The sequence below is a fragment of the Hemiscyllium ocellatum genome, chromosome 7, assembly GCF_020745735.1.
Source record: "Hemiscyllium ocellatum isolate sHemOce1 chromosome 7, sHemOce1.pat.X.cur, whole genome shotgun sequence".
Lineage (NCBI taxonomy): Eukaryota > Metazoa > Chordata > Chondrichthyes > Orectolobiformes > Hemiscylliidae > Hemiscyllium > Hemiscyllium ocellatum.
This window is the reverse complement of record NC_083407.1, coordinates 41,635,338-41,657,783: the sequence shown is the minus strand read 5'-3', so window position 1 is coordinate 41,657,783 and position 22,446 is coordinate 41,635,338. Positions and strand designations below refer to the sequence as shown.

Below are 22,446 nucleotides of genomic sequence, written 5' to 3'. Positions count from 1 at the left end.
TCAACCTCAAAAGTTCACTCCTCAGCCTCTGACACTATAGAAAAAAACAGTCCCAGCCTATTCAGCCTCTCCCTACAGCTCAAGCCCTCCAATCCTGGCAAAACCCCTGTAAAATCTTCTGAATCCTTTCAAATTTCACAACATCTCTCTGATAGGAGGACGATCAGAATTGCACACAATATTGCCAAAAAATGGCCAAACCAATGCCCTGGACAGCTGCAACATGACCTCCCAAATCCTATGCTCAATGTGCTGACCAATAAAGGCAAGCATACCAAACACCTTTTTCATTGTTTTAGCTACCTGCAACTTCACTCTCAGCAAACAATAAACCTACACTCCAAGGTCTCTTTGTTCAGCAACACTTCCCAGCTCCTTACCATTAAATGGATAAATTCTGCCCTGATTTACCTTTCCAAAATGTAGCACCTCACATATACATAAAGTAAACTCTATCTGCCACTTTCTCAGATCATCTGATCTAGATCCCATTGTACTGTAAGGTCACCTTCTTCGCTATCTACCACACCTCCAATTTTGGTGACATCTGCAAATTTACTAACCCAACCTATGTTCACATCCAAATCATTTATCTAAGTGATAAAAAGCAGTGGACCCAGCATTGATCGTTGTGGCACATCACTGATCACAGGCCTCCAATCTGAAAGGCAACCTTCCACCACCACCACCCCTCTGTCTTCCACCCTCTAGCCAGTTGTGTATTCAAATGGCTAGTTCTTTCTGTATCCCATGTCGTCAAACTTTGCTAACAAGTCTACCACGAGGAACCTTGTACAATGTGTTACTGAAGTCCACATAAATAGCGTACACCACTCTGCCCTCAATTTTCTTTGTTACTTCCTCAAAAAAAAACTCAATCAAGTTCATGAGACATGGCTGCCCATGAACAATGCCATTTGACTATCCCTAATCCATCCTTGCCTTTCCAAATCCTGTCCCCTCAGGATTCCCCCCAACAACTTGCCTAACAGCAATGTCAGGCTCAACAGTCCATTGTTCCCTGACTTTTCCTTACCACCGGTCTTAAATAGTGGCATCACATTAGCTAACCTCCAGTATTCCTGCACCTCACCCGTGACTATTGATGACCCAAACATTTCAGCAAGGGGCCTAGCATCACTTGCCGAGTTAACCAGCGTTCTAGGGTATATCTGACCAGATCCTGGAGATTTCTCCACCTTTATGCATTACTGGAGGATTCTATTGTACTAACTTCCTTAAGTCTGGAAAGCAACTGTGTTCACAACTTCATGGCCTCATGTCTCAGCCAATTTCATATCCATGCTGCCACTGTTCTACATTCCATGGATTTGTTGAAAAACCTGTTATGTGGCACTTTTATCAAATTTCTTTTAGAAGTCCATGCCTTTATGCAGTAACTGCATTCCTGCCATGAATTCTCCCTTGATCAGATTTCAACTAGCTTAGTTAATTGCAATGTGCTTTAAATAAATGTGCTGCCTTTCCTCAATTAATCTGAGTTTGTCTAAAAGACTGGTAACAGACAATATTCTTCAATTATTTTCTTTTTAATAGATATAGAATAGAGAAATTGAAGCTATGAGCACCTATTCAAAGCATGATAGCAAATGGAACCAACTCCAATGGTAACCAAGTTAAGGAAGGAAGTTAGGACACAATGATCTTCACAAAGCCATTATTACATTTAAGATGGCATGGTGTGTCTGAGTGTCTCCAGTGATAACAAGGTAAAAGTTAAGTCACCATCATCTTACTGGACCATAGGTTGCATACTCATTGAACAGAGATGACTGGTAGTGGTTTGACCATAGGGTCAACATCCCTCAGACAAGTGAAGAGGTTGACAAATGCGAATCCTTCATAGTAACCTCAGCTCTTCCAAGAATTGAATCTGCTTTTACCATCAATCTGCATTACAAACCAGCCATCTCAGCTAACTGAACCCTATTTAGTGATATTAATGTTTCACTGAGTTAATGAGAGCAGGAAAGGAACACTTTCAGTTTTGCTCTTTATCGTTGTATATGGAATGTAAATTCTCAGATAATCAATGGCAAGTGAACGATAAAAACTGAAGTGGCATGCTCAGGTGATTTTAAAAGAAAGTATCTCCAGTAATAATTGGACCCAAGACTCAGATTTTAGAAGATCACAATTAATTTAATTATGCAGCAAGTAGTTAGCATCTGGAATACACTGCCAGTGTCACTCATTTCAAACCTTTAAATAAGAACTGTGTTATATGAAAATAATTCAAAAATTAGTCAAGAAAACTACTGTAGAGGAGATGCAGGAAAATAGGATCAAGTGAAATGAGTTACGCTTGCAGGAAGCTGAGTTGACAAGCCAACTCCTGTGCTGTAACGATACTTTGATTCATGAATCTGTACACAATTCAAATCACACCACATGTTATTTCAGTACTGGGCACTCCAAGTGTTTTCTGTGATATCTCAATAACAACTCAATGCTGAGAAGACCATCAAGATTAGCCATATGCATTGTCTCATTTCACAAACTGCAGGTTTTCCATTTATAGCTTCAAGATCTGAAACATGATTCAAAGCTATCATATCAAGTCTATTTATAAACCAACTAAATGGCTATTTCAGATCTGTGACATGCAGACCTTCAGGCTTACCTTAGTGGTAATATTCAGCTCCTAAAGCAACTAGTTTTCTCAATTGTGTTACTTTCTTCATGACATTCTCCCTTAAAACTTAGTAAATGTCATTAATTTTTGAAATAAAATCACCCCCATTATTCAATCTTCTTGGCTGATAATATTCTCTCAAGTTACTCAATGACTATTCATGACATTGCTCTAATTCTTCAGTTGAAACACTGACCCAGATCTTCAGCCTAGTGAAACATGCACATTAAGTCTGCGAGAAAGCCTCAACACATTTTCTGGGTAATACCTGTACAGTCAAAGTTTAAACATCTGATGGGCAATGATGCTCTATCTAGAACCCTCAAAAAACAGCCCTGACTTAAGAGTTGGAAATTAGAAGGTTTTCTTAAAACTTTCCCAATTATAAAGGTGAAACCGCCTCCCACCCTCTCCACCCAAGCACTCAGACAACCCAAAACACCCGACTGTACCCAAACTCACTGCTTGAAACCTTCACACTGCTCACTGACACCGTAGCCCCTTCACTCACCCATACTACAGACGACCCCTTTAGAGATTGCTCTAAATCTGGTGATATGACAGAGTGCTGGAAAAAAGATAGTCTGGTTTTGGCAAAGTTTAATTTCAATGCTGCTTGTGGAGTTTGCTGGACTAAGCGAATAGGATGAAACCTGCATCAAAGGTCTGACCTGAAATGTCTGGGAGGCTAAAATGTAGCTTTTTGTATGAAAGAAGGGATTCAAACCCAAACCTGAAGATTTTTGGCCATAGTTACAACTGATCTAATGTGTTATATTAATTAAGCGTTGAACTTTGAATTAACTTCACATCAAGTTAGACAACTTTACTTACCAAAAGGAAATAATGATCTTCTGGCTCTGCTCGAAGGTACTTAAAAATAACTTGTTCCATAAATCTCTCCATGAGATCCCAGTCTTCAACTATACCATGACGAATCGGCCACTGTTGCAGAAAATGATTTATTTTCAAAATAAATGTCTCAAATTGGTCAGGTATGAAAGCTCAAAATAGAGCAAAAATGTTTGAAAATTTAAACTGTAACTAAAACTGGAAAACAAATCAACAATGACTTCTCAAAGTCAGATAAACATATTGCTGCTAATACTGACAACTTACTGAAAGCTCTTCCAACATAGATTTTGAAAGCAAATTTTGCCAAGTCTGTTTTATTCTCAATTTCAATGTAATCCCAGCACAGCCATGAGCTCCTATCCAATTTCAACAAATGTTAATTTTATACTGAATTGTTAATCATCTTACATGAATAATCTTAATGAGACGTGCGAGTCACAATTCACCTTAACTATCTCAAGTCCAAGACGTTGCATGTATATTGTAACAAGTACTCTTTCGCCCAACTATTTTGTACAGGAAACCGTACAAGGGGTTTCCGGATTCTTGTTGGAGGAAAACATTATGGAAAACACTAATGCTAATCACTCTAAACAGGGTATTCATAATTTTACCAATATCAAAGGCCTAAAGACAGTCTGATACTCCACAATTGCTAACTGGCAAAACAATCAACTTACAATGCAAGGGAAGACTATGTTGGTTACATTTTTTTTCCACACAAGGATCTGGGTAGGAAAATGAATTAGATACAATTGCAAAATTCTGCGACCCAATTCAAGTTCAAACTATTAACATAACCACTTTGCGAAGTGGCATATCAGAAGTATATTTAAGATCATATAATCAAAGTTCAAGTGGATATAGAACGACAATACAAAGCTGTCCCTATTTCAGCAGTGGTCGAAGAGGTTACTTAGGTAACGGAAAAAATAAATGTGTTAGCAATATAAAGTATGCTCATCTGAGGTTGGAATAAGGCATTGCTTGGGATTAAATTAGACAGAACTTTATTTTCTGTGAAGCAGCATCATATACAGGTCTGGTACCATCAAGCTTTCAGTCATCACTAAGTATAACAAAAGGTAAATGAAATGAGCCTTTTGTTTCTAACTGGTTTATTGCAGTAAGCAATAATTCAGCCAATTATTTACATAATCATTGGATAAGTTTGTGCATCCACAAGTATTTAGCAAACTTGCCTTTGTTGCATAAGTAGGTTTATCTATTGCTTCATCACCTATGAAGAAATCCAAATCATCAACTCCTTTCATCACCCTCCTTTGTGCCTGGTCACCAACTTTTGCAGACTCCTTGATGGCAATACCTTAGTATAGACAGGAGATAAATAACAAATAATCTATTCAATGTCATGCAAGATAATGCACAAAGCAATCAGTGTTCGTTAGTTTCACAATTTAATGACATAAACATCCTTAAGGAAATAAGACATTTCTAAATATACATTTTATACAAAAGTGCACGAGATACATATGTACAGGAAACAAAAGCACAGCCGAAAACAAAAATGTCTAACAAAGAAGAGTTGCATAGAAAGAGATACTACTATCCTTTAGATCGGATGTTAAAAGTAGTTTTAAATAAAACTTGTTCTCTTGATGGAGAGAATTCAGCTGTCCTAGTCAATACTCCTCCCAAAGATAACATTGACTGGTTATTCGTTACATGCAAGTCTGGATGCTCTTCAAAGGGTTAGTTCATATTCAATGGGCCAAAAGGCCTCTATCAGCATTGTAGGGATCCTACAATTCTATTTTTAGATGTAAAGGGTAAAAAGCATTTCCTACCAGTTTAATGGCTGAGGGAAAATTGAGGCCTGAGAAAGTAAACTGGAAAAATCTGAAAGCTTGCATTATTTGTCATTGTATCAGTTTTGCAGACTGACAGGCAGCACCTCCTGTCACTAATAACTTCTAAATGGGCTCTGTTGAACACTCAAAGCAGAAATTGTGACTTAATATTTTTGCATTACTTTATTATAAACTTTAAAGGTTTTTTTGAAATACTAGCAGAGTTATTTGTGTAAGCTTTTAGATTGTAGACTGAAGTGCATCAATAGTTCTTGAAATTTGACATAAATGCAAACTGTCTAAATTCACAAGTTCACTGAAGACTAGATGGGGATTGGCTGTAATTCTGGTTTTCCCAACCCTTGAAAATAAATAACTGGCTGACACTCCTTGTCCAGGCTTTGTCAAGAGCCGTTGAATAAACTATAGGATACATCATGCTCAAGGAAACTGTAGGAAGGACTAGAATGCCTTTCTAAAAGTACAGAAAATTGAAAGAAAACAAAACTCAAAACTGCAGAGAAAATGACGATGAATTATAAGCCTCCTTTCAGCTATCTAATTTCTCCTTAGAGGTAAATATCAGCCTTTTAGTTCCCGATACAGAAGCAATAGGAAATGCAAAATAATTTATTTGGTGCTTTGGCGACAAATGAAATCAAAGATTTTCAAAGCAAAGAGATGTTACAAAATCCTAAGGCTTCAGAGAGAGAAAGACTCAAGGTTGCACCATTGAAGATTCACTTGCATCATTCAGTGGATCATGCATGCCAATTATCGATACAGACTGCTTGAAGAATGTGTGCAGAGTTTCTACTGATAACTTCTGAAATATTTATTCTAAACGTTCTAAATCTGTCTGATGATGCTCACAAAGAACTACTTCCCAATGTACAACGACATCAGATTTTTGAACTGTGAATAGATTTTAAGATTTAGTACCTCCAACAGAATATGGTAAATTTGAGATTGTAGCCCAAACAGGATGCATTAAAGTTAGCTGTGAAAATACTTGGAATAAAATCTCAAAAGTAGTCATGTATGATTCAGCTTTCTTGACCGCATACAGCATTTAATACTTTATACTTGAATCAACTGTATTTGTAGGAATATTCTCTAGATTGACAACTTGCAACACTTTGTTCAACACAGACCCCTCCCTTTATAGATGGGAGAGTACAGTCTGATCAGGGATATTGCTACTTTTACTGAATTCAACAGAGACTGAAAGTTCAGTTTCTGCAGCTGTTTTAATTGCCCCTCCCCCCTGCAAAAAACTTTTCTTCTGAATTAGCAGAAAGGAAACATGGGTGTGGTGTCTGTTCAGAGTTGGCTCATCTGTAGTCTGTTCAGAAATGTTTGTGGCTTATGAGCACAGTGGTATACAGTTCAATGACAAGATTACAATGATTAAAAGTCAAACAAAGTTGGCCTAATGGACACCATGTAACCACTGTTATACAAAATAAACTAGTTCATTTAGGACAGGAAATCCACTACTCTTAGCTACGTGAGACTTTGCACCGCAGCAATGTGACTAACCTTAACTGTCCTCTGGATGTTTACAGCTGTAATAAATGCCAACCTTCCCAGAGATGCCTACCTCCCATCAAACATTAGAAGTGACAGCTTACAGAAGGAGTTATGAATGTCTATTTATCAGATTTTTATTTGATTAGATTACTTAGTGTGGAAAGAGGCCCTTCGGCCCAACAAGTCCACACCAACCTACGGAAGCGCAACCCACCTAGACCCACTCCCCCTTCATCTAGCACTACAGGCAATTTAGCATGGCCAATCACCTGACCTGCACATTTTTGGATTGTGGGAGGAAACCGGAGTACCCGGAGGAAACCCATGCAGACACGGAGAATGTGCAAACTTCACACAGTCGCCTGAGGCAGGAATTGAACCCAGGTCTCTGGTGCTGTGAGGCAGCAGTGCTAACCATGTGCTACCCATTTCTGTATCAAGTGGTTATATATTTTCTCACCAACCATTCTAATAAAATTTATTTAATGCAAAAGATTAGACAGAGGAATTTGCAATAATCTTTGCCAGAACACTTGAATGGATGATGCAGTTCTGCCTCCCCAGCATTAAGATATTGTTCTTCAGCCAATTCTATTCACTGCACATGATTCGAAATAGCTGAAGGAATTGGACACTGCAAAGACTATGAGCCCCCAACAACTGATCAGCAAGAGTACCGAAAACCTGTGCTCCCAAACTTGGTATGCCTCCAGTCAAGCTGTTCCAGTGCAGCTAGAAAAATGGTACCACCAATCATGTGGAAATCTATCTTGAACACAAAGTGCAGGACAAATCCAACTTGACCAATTAACCAGCTATTCATCCACTCAAATCAATAAATCATGACAGAGGATTAATAAACCATACTATCAAGCAGCACTTGCATAGCAGTTACCTGCTCACTGATGCTCATTGGGTTCTGCCAGGGCAATTCTGCTACTCACCTCAGTGCAGCCTTGGTTTCAACACTGACTAAACAGCTGTCAGGTGATATTGACAACCCTTGGATAATCAAGATTGCATTTGACTGCGTGGGGCCTCAGAGGCTTAACAAGGGAAAACTCTCCGTTGTTTGGAGTCATACCTCACAATGGAAGATAGTTGTGGATGTCAGTTTTAATCCATCTCTGCACAGCCCCTCAGGGCAATGTCCTAAACTCAACCATCTTCAACTGCTTCAAAGATCTCCCTCCTATCAATGTCAGAAGTGAGGATGTTTATCAATGACTGCACAATGTTCAACACCATTTGCCATTCGTCAGTTACTGAAGCAGTCGGTGTCCAAATGCAACAAGACTTGGTCGATATCCAGGCTTAGGCTCACAGGCGGTAAATAACATTCATGTCACACTAGTGGCAGGCAATGCCCATCTTCATCAAGCATTTAAATCATTGTCCTTGGACATTTCTGCCACTCAACATTTACAGGGGCTTAACATTGACCAGAAAGAGAACTGGGTTAGCCATCTAAACATTTTGATGACAAGAACAGGTCAGAAGCTTGGAAACCTTCAGTGGCCAAATCAGATCCTGACTCCCCATTATTTTCTGCTAGCCCAGAAGAAAAAAGCTCTAGCCAAGAAACTTGATATTGTACAAGACAAGGCACTCTGCTTGATTGGTACCACTCCTCAAACTTTTACTCCCTCCACCACTAACATTTGTATCTACCAGATACACTGCATAAATTTACAAGGCTCTTCATACAGTACCTTCCAAACCACGACCATATCTATAATGAAGAATAAGGGCAGATTTGAGAAAATGAAATTTGTTGGTGAGGAAGATTCCATCTAGACTAGAAGAGATTTGGGTTCACAAGGAAGAGGTATTACAAATACTGCAGAGTGTGTGAAAATAGACAAGTCCCTGGGCTGGATGGGATCTATCCTAGGATCCTCTGGGAAGCAAGGGAAGAGATTGCCGAGCCTTTGGCATTGATCTTCAAATCATCATTGTCTACAGGAATAGTGCCTGAGGACTGGAGGATAGCAAATGTGGTTCCCTTGTTCAAAAAGGGTAGTAGAGACAACCCTGGTAATTGCAGACCAGTGAGTCTCACTTCAGTCATTGGTAAAGTGTTGGAAAAGGTTATAAGAGTTAGGATTTATAACCATCTAGAAAGAATAATCTGATCAGGGACAGTCAGCACAGTTTTGTGAAGGGTAGGTCTTGCCTAACGAATCTTGAGTTTTTTTGACAGTGACCAAACAGGAAGATGAGTAAAACGGATGATATGGTGTATGTGAATTTCAGCAAGGCATTCGATAAGGTTCCCCACAGTAGACTATTATACAAAATGCGGAGGAATGGGATTGTGGGAGACATAGCAGCTTGGATCAGTAATTGGCTTGCTGGAAGAAAACAGAGGATTGTAGTTGATGGAAAGTGCTCATCTTGGTGTCCGGTTACTAGCGGCGTATGCAAGGGTCGGTGTTGGGTCCACTGCTGTTCGTCAGTTTTATAAATGACCTGGATGAGTGCTTAGAAGGGTGGGTTAGTAAATTTACAGATGACACTAAGGTCAGTGGAGTTGTGGATAGTGACGAAGGATGCAGAGCTGGGCGGAGGGGTGGCAAATGGAGTTTAATGTGGACAAGTGTGAGGTGATACACTTTGGACGGAGTAATCGGAATGCAAAGTACTGGGCTAATGGTAAGATTCTTGGGAGTGTAGATGAGCAGAGAGATCTCGGTGTCCATGTACAAGATCCCTGAAAATTGCCACCCAGATTGACAGGATTGTTAAGGCGGCATACAGTGGCTTGGCCTTTATTAATAGAGGGATTGCGTTCCAGAACCAGGAGGTTATGCTGCAGCTGTATAAAGCTCTAGTACAGCCACATTTGGAGTATTGCGTACAGTTCTGGTCACCGGATTATAAACGAGGATGTGGAAGCTTTGGAAAGGGTGCAAAGGAAATTTACTAGGATTTGCCTGGTATGGAAGGAATGTCTTACGAGGAAAGGTAGAGGGCCTTGAGGCTGTTCTCGTTACAGAGAAGGTTGAGAGGTGACTTAATAGAGAAATACAAGGTAATCAGAGGGTTAGATAGGGTGGACAGGGAGAGCCTTTTTCCAAGTATGGGGACAGCAAACATGAGGGGACACAACTTTAAAGTGAGGGGAGATAGGTATAAGACAGATGTCAGAGATAGTTTCTTTACTCAGAGTACTAAGGGTATGGAATGCTTTGCTGCAATGGTAGTAGATTCGCCAAGTTTAAGTGCATTTAAGACGGCGTTGGACAGGCATATAGACATACATGGAAGAGTATAGGTGGGATGGGCTTCAGATTAGTATGATAGGGTGGCGCAACATCGAGGGCCGAAGGGCCTGTACTGCGCTGTAACGTTCTATGTTCTATGACACCTGAAACTTACCTTCAAAGCCACTCACCATCCAGACATGGAAAGTTGCCAATGTTCACCGTCACTAACATTATAACTATCCCAAATGGATTGCAGCAATCCAAGAGGGCAGCTGGCCACCACTTTCAAGGAAAATTAAGTATGGGCAATAAGTGCTGGCCCAGTCAATGAAGCCACATGGCCAAAATGAATAAAGAATTTCCTGTCCTCTTGAAATACCATTTTCTTTCCTTTGATTGAATCAGGTTTCTCAGTGCAAACTTACTTGTGGCTTGAAGTGCATTTTCCAGATTGTGCATCCCCAGAGAACTGTTGCCCTAGTTATCCTGAAAACAAAACTATTCTCATTTACAAAAGATGCAAAATATTGAACTTAAGGCCCAATGTTACAAGAACTGATTAATGTACTTCAAAATTCATAGAACACAGGATGTACACAACAACATGCAACAGAAATAAAAATCAGCAATATGAGATCAACTTATCCTTTAATCGCTGGCCTTTCTTTCAGATGCAAGTCGAGGAAAAATCTTACTCAACTTAGCACAATGCAATTGTTCATTACAAAAGAAAGAATTCTCTCTTTGCTAAAGGGCTCATTGTCTATGTTCTGGCAAGATTCAAGCTGTTTTTAAAGGAGATGATCCCAATGTTTATTTGTTCCTTCTGATGTATTGAAGCCTTGAATGACAACCCAATACAACATATGAAGTTTCAAGTAGACAAATGTAATGTGCTACAGTTTGGAAAGAAGAAAAGTGATAATCTAACATTAAGTGGCACAACTTCAATCGGTGCAGGAACAGCCACATGGTTCACATAAATAATTTCTTGTCAGAAGTAATCTAGAAAAATATACATGACCACCTTTATGAATGGCAGAAGGTACATAAAATAGACTCAGTATATCATTGGTTAATTTCCGGTTTAAGCATTCCGCGGCTTTTTTCTGAAGGATCTTGGTGGTGGAATGGATACAAAGATCTATTGCAAGGGACAAAATTCCAAATTATCCGGAGCAACTAGCTGTAATGAGATTATGCATCTTTGTGTAAGTTGACTAGAGGGAGATCTAATAGGAGTGTGCAGAATTAGAATAAAAACACTTTGCATATCTGAAATAGATGCAAGTGCTGAACAGATGTAATGTTTGATATAATGTGTTTTGGTTGTAAATATTGTCATAGTATAAAACTTGAGAATCACTGAGAAAAAACTTTTAGTAAACAGCACATTCCTTTGGCTGTGCACAACAAGCAAAGAACCAATTGCACATTATCAGCCCATACTTGTGAAATTCTGTAATGTCCAACATAGATGTGATTCCATGATTATGTAACATTTGACAAATAATTGCAATTGCGAAAAGAATTGAACATCAATTGAGCACTGTCAGTTGGGTTGCAGTGTGATGCACTTGAAAGTACTGTATGCTTCATGCTTTAATACACAGCTGTTCTTTGCAAAGCACTTGTTTCAACTCAATAAAACAGATGACAGTCAATGACTCATTTACCAGGATAATTCAATGAGAATCAACTTGTTGATTTAAAATTCAAACCAAGCTCGTCAGACAACTGTCAATCAATCATTCAGCAGTGCACTCTTCATGGCAACACCTCTACTGTTGTTCTTCCTTTAATTTGAATTTCTTGGGAATTGTCCTGATGAGTGCAATATGAAAATCTTTAAATTTATTCAGCAAACCTGGTTTGATCAACGATAGAAACTATTTACACTGGCAAGAGGACCCGTTATCAGGATTTAATACAAGTGACAAAATTGGCAACACATAGGGACAGAAGGTGACAGGCTGTTGTTTTTGAAAACCACATTAGACTGAATTCCAAACTAAGTGAAAGGATAGTCGAAGTTCACTCATCATAATTTTCAAGAGAAACAGTGCATAAGGCTGCGAAGGTAAAAAACAGGTGTGAAGACTCATTACTGGCATAACAGGCCAAAGGCTTTCTTCCACGTGGGAAGATTCCTTAATTAAGCTCGACAAAGGAATGACACCTATGTTATGTATTTTTCTTTTAGTAGCCCCCACTTCCCTTTTCATCCATGGTTTGTATTAATACATGAATTGGATCTAAGACCTATTATGCCAGGAAAGGGGTCATGTAGCTCAGTGCTTAACTCCAGGTTCAAGTCCCATCTGAGGTGTATGAACATCTCTGAACAGGTTGATTAGAAAATGTGTAACTTGAGAAATGGAAGGCTGTGACATACTGGAGGCAACTCTTCCTCTGAACGAGGCGGCATGAATTGAGATCCTCCCTGCTCCAGACGTGTCATAGCATACCTGAACAGGTCAATTAGAAATATTCGTTTACCAGGACAAACACACAAAATATTCCTTACCAACATCTTATTTAATTTGTATGCATATACAAACCCAATTTCTGAAATCAAAGCATAATTCCATCTGTCAATGCAGACAAAATCTAATATGCAACAAAGTGTGTGTGGCTGGAAGCCAATGCATCTGAGCAGTCTTTTTCAACAGAAGAATTCCTCTTCTAAATGGCTAACAAAAAAGTGAAGCCAGTCAAATTATACAGTCAGTGATTTTGTTATTCCAAAACTGTCTCCTGACATTTCTGTAATGATATGACTATTTTTTTGAAAATAGACCCCAATTAAAAGCTTGTTACATTAAATCTTATTAATGCAGTAAGATTATTTCATTGGTTATAGCTGAGTGGAAATTATGCAAGGCAATATATAAAGGGACAAACTACATTCCCCATTTGCCTGTATCCATGTAGCTCAAATACAGAAGAAAATTCAATTATCCAAGATAAAGTGGTCCACTGCATTGATAACCAATTCTTCATCAGTATATATAGTGTACTATGTACAATGTCACAACTTCTCAAGGCTTGTTTTGACACCCAGCACCTTTACTGTCTACGAGGATAAGGGCTGCAAGTGCATGTTTAAAGTAACTTTCATTCTTGATTCCATGAAATTCTTACGCTGATTTTGAAGATCAAATTCTACAAGTGTAACCATTTCCGTTACTTGTTGCAAAGGACAGGATATCCAACATGGCTTTATTATTATTATGCTGCACTGCAAGATTTTTCAATTATAAGAATGTCAAGTTTTAACATTTGGAATACAATGGAACATAACTCTAATGGCGCTTAGTGAGATTGGGTGAAACACCAGCACAATTTACTAGTTGTTTCTTGGGATCCCTTGGGAAAATGCAAAGTATGCTAACTCCAGTAGCACAAAATAGCAATAGTGCCAGTGCTTAGAAATAAAGCGCCCTGGGATCTGAAAACATGGAAGCTTGTAATGGATCTGGCTATTGTTTGGCATGACACAGCTGCATTTGGAAGTTTTGAGATAGCGAGAGCGAGAGCATGAATAAGATATATTTTACTGCCACACCTGCACTCAAATTATACAAATGCAGGGCTAGTGGGGCATATTACACATTCCAGTTAATAAAAAAGGCAGGACACATTTTTCAAACATTGAGCCATTTCATTGCCACACCCTTTTGTTAAAATTGCCTAGGTTAGTCAAAATTGGTCTTTTACAAAAATCTTTCAATTCAAAAAAAAATTTGGATCTTAGTACCTGCTTGAAGAGTTTCCCTACCTCTCTTCAACGCTAATTTCTCCTTTGAGCTACAAACAATTTTGACAATGCAAGTGAGAAATAATAAATGGACAGAATACAGTCAGCACAAGATTTAACACATCTAGCAAATCTCAGGACTGATTCAGTAAATATTTATCCTGTAAGGCATTCTACATTTACATTAAATACTTATTGTTATTGGCTCCTTTGGCAAAATTATTACAAGCTAAACTAACATGAATTATCATTTCATTTGCAATCAAAAGCCAAATAAAAAGGATGAAAAAGATGTATCAAGAAAGGAACTTAAGTTTCTAGGTTTTGCTCACTGTTTTAAAAATTGATATGCAAGTTTTAACCCAGTTCCTAAAGTTTTTAAGTGGTCAGAAAACATTGTTTACTGATATACTCATGGTTTGGCAAATGATTGACTGCTTCATGTAAGGTATTAAATTACTAACAAATTCTTGTAAAATAATTTAGTTTCCATTCCAGGAAAGCAAAAACATTGTTGCTAAACAAATCTGATATAGTTCTGCACACGTGGACAAGAGAATCAGGAAAACAACATGTTTGGCCAATGTATGAGATTAAAAATTTTATTTTACATCAGAATGAAACATTTTGCAAGATTGATTTATTGAACTCACATGATGGAATTATGAATTGTGGCTCTGTATTCCCAGCATACCCAAGCTTTGTATACCTGCAAGATGAACAGCATTTTAGTTCTTTCAGAAACAACATCTGTATTCAATAATCCTAGCTACAACAACTGTTCAAGTTAAACCTATTACTTGACTCCTATTGCATTGTTAAACAATATTATCAAAATGTGTTGCCTAAGCAATTTAAGGAAACTAAAGTTCATCTCCTACTTGGTTTTCTCTCAGTAACTTAATGTAGCAAATTCATATCTTATCAGGCAAAATGGTCAGAGATGCAACTGTCATTCACAGGTCTCAGAAGGACAAAGGAAAATCAGTATGGTCAACATTCCATCAATCCCATACACTTCTACCCCAGAAAGTGCATGACAAAGTGATCAAGACATGTCCAAATTAATTCAGCTGACCACAGAGTCAAGATTAGAGTTGTGCCGGAAAAGCACAGCTGGCCAGGCAGCATTCGAGCAGGAAAATCGATGCTTCGGGAAAAAGCCTTCTGAAGGGCTTTTTCCCGAAGTATCGATTTTCCTGCTCCTAGGATGCTGCTAGGCCTCCTATGCTTTTCCTGCACCACTAATCTTGACTCTGATCTCCACATCTGCAGTCCTCACTTTCACCTAGCACAGAAACAGACCCTTCAGACCAACTAGTCCATGTCAACCAGGTATCCCAACCAAATCTAGTCCCACCTATGCACCTGGCCCATATCCCTCCAAACCCTTCCTATTCATATACCCATCCAGATGCCTTTTAAAATGTTGGAATTGTACTAGCCTCCATCACTTCTTCTGGCAGCTCATTCCATACACGTACCATCCTCTGCATGAAAAAAGCTGCTCCCGAGGTCTGTTATAATCTTTCCCCCCTCACCCTAAATCTATGTCCTCTAGTTCTGGACTTACCCCACCCCAGTGAAAAGACCTTGTCTATTTATCTTATTCATGCCCCTCCTGATTTTTTAAGCCTCCAAGGTTACTCCTCGCCCTTCAACGCTCCAGGAAAAACAGCCCTAACCTATTCAACTTCCCGATAGCTCAAATCCTCCAACCCTGGCAATATCCTTGTTAATCTTTTCTGAACCCTTTCAAGTTTTAGAACATCTTTCTGATAGGACGGAGACCAGAATTGCATACAATATTCCAAAAGTGGCCTAACCAATGTCGCGTACAGCCGCAACATGATCTCCCAACTCCCGTACTCAATACTCTGACCAATACAGGAAAGCATATCAAACGCCTTCTTCACTATCCTATCTACCTGCGACTCCACTTTCAAGGAACTATGAACCTGCACTCTAAGGTATCTTTGTTCAGCAACATTCCCTAGGACCTTACCATTAAGTGCATTAGTCCCGCTAAGGTTTGCTTTGCCAAAATGCAGCATGTCACATTTATCTAAATTAAGCTCCATCTGCCACTTCTCAGGCCAATGGCCCACCTGATTAAGATCTTGTTGTAATCTGAGGTAACCTTCTTCACTGTCCACTACACTTACAATTTTGATGTCATCTGCAAACTTACTAACTGTACCTTTTATGCTCACATCTAAATTGTCAATGGATAGGATTGCAACAACAGCAACCAAGTTTAGCAGCTCAGGTGAACTTCACATTTCAAATAGAATCAGTAAAGTCTGGAAACACTCAGGTCATTTGATTACACCAGAAACGGTAATAGGGTTTACAATACATGTCAATGACTCTTAGCTTTTTACTCAGTTCAAGAACCTTTTGTTTCACTCCACTTAATTTGACGAGAAGATCGATTGCTTACAAAAATCCAAATGGACATACATATACTTCTAGTCTCCTGGCCACTCACATGGTCCAAACAGACTCTGCACTTTCCTCTGCTTTTGTAACTTCTTCACTATCTTCTCCAAACTCTAACTCTAGAAATTACTTCACTTTGCATCCTCACTGTAGCAAAATATTCCATTGTCAGTTAACAACTGTCTTTAGATACCTGCCTCAAGAGTTTAAGCTTTGATTTTGATTCCTTTTCAAATGGATGGCAGGTTCATGCATTAAGATGCACATGATGCATATCAAATATTTAGTCTTACTTATGTTGCTGAGTTGTATAATCTTTTAACAGAACTATTTCAAAATGAAACATCCCAAAATTCATAATTTCTTTACATAGTTTCCAGATTTTTACATAGGATAAATATCTACCAGCTTTAAAAATAGATGGAGGAGATTTTCAACAATTTTGCATAGATAAGCATTCTATGAGAAAGTATTGTTATAAAAATGATTACAGATTCAGTTATTAATTGGTAGTGCATAACTAGAGCAGTTTATAGAAATCAGCCTTTATTCAAATGTGCGAGAAAAGTGTTCAAATCTGAGATACTTAAATGAAAGGAACAAACAGCATAAAACTGCTCATTAATACATTGTTAACTTAGTTGCAAATTATGCAAGATTGGAATTTGCTGAAAAACTTCATAATAAACTTAAATGAGCATAAATCAATTGGCAAATGACAGCAACAGGTAGGTGCTATCATCAAACTTCCATGCATGTTAAACATTGATACAACACCATAAATAGAAACAGAAACCAGAGGCAGTGATAGTGCACATATTTTGGCATATATCAATGCTTTCAACAGTCTGTCGTAGAGGAAGTGTCAGTAAATAAAATGACTGCTGAATGGAGACATGCAACTATTGACTGGAGGACCTTTCATAACCTTTATCCATCTTCAGAACTATGGCACATGCTGGCACTTTTACATTTAGATTGAACTAAAAAGTAAGAATTGCTTTGAAATAATTTTCTACCTTTCTTCACGCACTCTGTTCAAGCTTGAACATTCTCGGGATCTTATGCTCAGACACCAATCTCTTCAGTATCTTGAGAGAGATTGGAACTGTGCAATTACTTGCAGACATCACTTCTGACATTTTACAAAGAGAAGGTCACTGAAGAAGCAACCAAAAGGTGGTTAGGCCAAGATACTATTTTGAACTACCACAGCACCATCCTGGTGCTCAATTACCCTTTAATAACCAACGTATGTTCACAACTGAAACCTCTTACAACTTCTGAAAGTCCTTTATTTTGGAATTGCAGACAAATTAGGTGCAAAGTTCCACATTTAATGAATTGATCATGGAAAAGAATTATCCACACAACAGTCAATTTACTTCAGGAAGCAATGAAGTTTTCTTTTGAAATTAAAAAAAAAAAATGGACATTTTAAAAAAAACTGGGAACTATGAAACGTTTAAAATTCCTTCTTACACAAACAAAGCAAAACTTGCCTGGAACCCAAGCCAAAATACCAAACTTGTCAGAGCAGGCTTTTGTGGAGCTGAAATTCTATCCACAAAAATTAACGTTGAGAAAATCATAGCTAAAGTCCACCATCTCCATATATTTTACTAAAATTAAGTTCAGTGCACAAACTAAACTCCAGTTATTCTGAATAGGAAAGTTCAACTCTGGTCTCAGATGCGCTACTTATTACCTCACCTAACTGCTGACTTTTGGATGTCCTAAACGTAGTCTTACTGTATGATGCATAGCTCTTTCTCATTCCACATAACAAGTGATATATACATTGCTCACTATCTGAAAATTACAGATTTACTTCTTAATGTGTTTACATTTCAGTTAGAGTTAGTCATACGGCACAAACTGACCCTTTAGTCCAACTCGTCTACACCAACCAGACATCCCAACCGGACCGCTAGCATTTTCCAGCATTTGGCCCACATCCCTCTAAACCCTTACCCATCCAGATGCTTTGTAAATTAATTTTACCCGACTACACCATTCTTCTTGCGCCTCATTCCACATCCGTACCACCTTCTGCATGAAATCTTTACCACTTAACTAAAAACTTTTTTCCCCCTCATCATCTTTGCTGTCTTCTGCAACTCCACCTCCAAGGGGCTATGCACCTGCACCCTGGGTCCATTCCTGCCTCTGTTCCTGAAGGGCTTTTGCCCGAAACATCGATTTTCCTGCTCCTCGGATGCTGCCTGACCTGCTGTGCTTTTCCAGCACCACTCTGATCTAAACCCTGGGTCTCTGCCTGCCACCACTCCCCAAGCCCTACCATTCACTGTGCAAGTGTTGCATTTTTGCTAAGGAAAACCAGAGACATGATTTAAAAGATTGAGGAAAGATTTGATTTTTTTAAAATCTGGAGCAGAAAACCATTGCCTGAAAAGATAGTAGAGGGGGAAATACCTGCTTTTAAATAGACTTGCATATGCACTCGATGCTGTAACTTGTAAGGCGGTGAACCAAGACACGGTAAATGTGATGAAATGGGGTTGCTCTTTCAACCAGGAGACACAATTTCCCACCTTGTAAGCTGTGCACCTTTGTGTTTGCCACTGCATACTTATTGAAACACTGCACTATTCGAAACAAAGCCCTCTGGACTGAGAGCTCTGTAAATTTTCTTCATTGTTGATCATCCCGAGTTGCCATCCAGGCCATTTCAAAGAGCAGTTAACAGTCAACCACATTGTTGTAGTTTTGGGTCCCTTAGTCCGTATCAAGTGAGGATGGCTGATTTCTTACCCTAAAAAAGCATGAGTTCTGACAATTGACAATGATTAAGTGGTCACCATTGGAATAATTTTTAGTTTATTGCAATGAAATGAGAAATTAAGTAAAATGTTACCATCTGCAGAGCAGCAGACTAGAACTCATGACAGAACACTGGCCTGGGACTCTGGGTTTCCTCGCTCAGTGACGTTATCCTAATACCACTGCCACCTGAGGTTTCTACTCAACATAATTTCATAGGATAGAACTCTTCTTAAATTGTTAATCGGACTTGCCCAGAGGCTATGGTTAAAGCAAGATGGAAAAATGCAAACTGCATTTCAGGCTGAGTCATATTGGCAGAGCAGCGTAGAATTTTGCTTTCATAAATGGTTCAGAGTATACACGACATGAGTATTTTATTTCTGATTTGAATATATTGTTTCAAACTTAAGCGATGCTCAATTGGAGAAAAGTTTGAGCATTATTTATACTTTGAAGACATAATAAATTTGATTGTTGCCCATGAAAAATCATCTTTGGTCAGTGTTGCCAACATATTAATTGAAGGTAGATAGACAAGATTAGAAAGCAGTAGCTCCAGCTACCTGTCAGCTGTTAACAAGAATAAGTACTTTGGATTGAAAATAAGGTCATTGAATGCTGCATGAAAACCTATACCCAATTATTCATAGTTCTTGTTTTTTTTCTTAAATTTTACTGCTCATATAACCAGATCTTTCCACAGGTCAGTAAAGTTAATATGAACAATTTTAAATGCAAATATGATTGGCTCATGTGTTATTTTTCACCTGACCAAATTACAAAAACTTTGGACTTTCAGAATAATTCCAATTTCAAACAAATCAAAGAGTCTATTAAATTGATGTATTTAAGTTTCAAATCTTAGTGAGTTGTAATGTGTAATACACACCTTCTACAACTCAAAAGTTAACAAAACATAAAAAGTCTGTAGACCAGTGATCTCAGTCCGTTGGTATATAGACTAGGACTGAAATTGTAATCTGATAAGACACTTATTCAAGTACATCTTGTTTGCATCTGTCAAGCATACAGAAATGCTTTATGTTATGTTTACTATAGTATGTAATTGTCATTGTTGAAAAATATTCACAGATCTGACAGGTAATGGAGATCTAAGTATTGTGAAAAATACAGGTATAAGTTAGGTGTGCCATTATAATGGCATGATGAGTTTTAGAAAAAAATCTAAGTAAAATCTTTAAAGAAAGTGAGCCATGATGAACATTCTGCACATTAATAAATGCAAGATACTATTGCTGCACAGGACAGCGCAAGATACTGCATAATTACGTGTAAAACTTGGAAAAAATTACAATCGAGTATTCTTCAATGCAGTCGTGTGTACTGAGTCTAATTGTCCACAAATTATCTTTATTTCCTGAAGCAGTAGAATTTTCTCCTGGATAATTGAAAAGCATATTATGCCTCAATAGAACTTCATTTCTGAGAAGCATTGTTAGTACTTTACTTGTGTAATCTTTCATATTTCCCTTGCACATTTGCAAACCATAATATTGGAAGTACTTTTATTAAAGCTTTTGCTTCAAACATAGATGCAATACCAAAATTGGAAGTTGTGTTTTTAAAGAAATTCATCATGTTTACAGATGTAATTAGTAACTTAAAATACTGCTTAGGAAAACCTCTTCAAAAAGCTTTGTATTCGACTTCTAAAATAAAATAGATGGAGTAGATTCTTAATGATCACCAGCAATGGGCATAGAGACTGGGACAAATGTAAAATGCTGTCATCAGCCTGTCATTGATATAAACAAACAATCTGGATGTGAATATAGGAGGTAGGGTTAGCAAGCTTACAGATGACACCAAGATAGGCGGCATAGAGGACAGTGAAGATCATCTCAGAATAGTGAAACCTTGACCAGATGGATTTTAATTTAGATAAATGTGAAATAAGTATTCAGTGGCAAATACAAACGAAATAGATGCAACGTCCAATGACCTTATTTTCAATATAACAGCACTTATTCTTGTAAACAGCTGTCAGATAGTTGGAACTACTGCTCCTTAATTTTATTAAGCTTCAATTAATTTATGTCAGCAACCCTGACCAAAGATTAGTTTTGATGGGTAATCAAATTTACTATTTATCTTCAAAGTATAAATAATGTTCAAACTTTTCTCCTAATGAGCATTACTTAAATTTGAAACAATATATTCAAGTACAGAAATACAATACTCGTGTGTCATGTATAGTCTGAACCACTTGTGAAAGCAAGCTTATATGCTACTGTCAATATGACTCACCTTCAAATGCAGCTTGCATTTTTCCATCTCTCTAACCATTGCCTCTGGGCAAGTCAGATTAACAGTTTAGAAAGACTACTCTATTCTATGAAATGATGCTGAGCAGAAACCTCAGGCGGCAGTGGTATTAGGGTAATGTCACTGGACTAGTAAACCCCAGAGTCCCTGCCTAATGCTCGGTCATGAGTTCTATTTTGCCTGACCGCAGATGGTGACATTTTACTTAATTTCTCATTTCATTGCAATAAAATAAGAATTATCCTAATGGTGACCATGTCGTCCTTGTCAATTGTCAAACTCAGTTTTAGGAAAAGAAAACTGCCATCCTCATTTGATTATGGACTGAGGGACTCAGAACCATAATGTGGTTGACTTAACAGCCGTTTGAAATGGCCTGGACAGCAAATCAGTTCGAGGGTAACCTGGGATGGTCAACCAATCATGTCTTGCCAACATCCATGAAGAAAATTAGAGCAGTCAGTCCAGTGGGCTTTGTTTCAAACAGTGCAGTGTTTCAATAAGTATTCAGTGACAAGCACAAAGGAAATAGATGCACAGCTTACAAAGTGGGAGATTATGTCTCTATTGGCTAAAAGAACAACCCTGTCTCATCACACTTACCAGGACTTGGTTCTCAGCCTTACATATATATGCTCTTGAGATGCTGTAACAAGTGCAAGGTTTGTAGCTCAGGCTAAGGCTTAGGATGTAGGTTTGCTCGCTGAGCTGTGGGTTTGATATCCAGACATTTCCTTACCTGGCTAGGTATCATCATCAATGGCAACCTCCAAGTGAAGCAAAGCTGTTGTCTCCTGCTTTCTATTTATATGTTTGTCCTGGGGTTTGTGGTGATGTCATTTCTGAAACTTCTTTGATGTATGATAAGGGGTTTCTGGCTGTGATTTGTCTGCTTGTCATGGTTTGTTCTTGAGGAATCTGCGCACTGTTTTTTGAGTATCCGTTCTTCTTGAATACTTCGTATAGGTGGTTCTCCACAGTTCATCTGTGCTACAGTGTGGTGGCTTGTTGGAATAGTGTTCTGATACAGCTTTGTTTGTGTGTTGGGATGGTTGCTGGTGTAGTTAAGTATTTGGTCAGTGTTTGTCGGTTTTCTGTATACGCAGG

At 38.3% G+C, this 22,446-nt stretch overlaps 1 protein-coding gene across 1 annotated transcript in view; it reads right to left on the bottom strand.

The window, feature by feature from the left end:
* The window catches only part of LOC132817059 (actin-related protein 3), a 65,317-nt gene that overhangs the window by 40,379 nt on the left and 2,492 nt on the right, over positions 1–22,446 (bottom strand). Inside the window, exons 2-4 of the mRNA XM_060827146.1 lie at positions 14,478–14,533; positions 4,714–4,838; positions 3,491–3,601 (exon numbers count right to left, since the gene is read on the bottom strand). Of these exons, the coding sequence (XP_060683129.1) occupies positions 3,491–3,601; positions 4,714–4,838; positions 14,478–14,533 (292 nt within the window). The remainder of the gene's footprint in view (positions 1–3,490; positions 3,602–4,713; positions 4,839–14,477; positions 14,534–22,446) is intronic.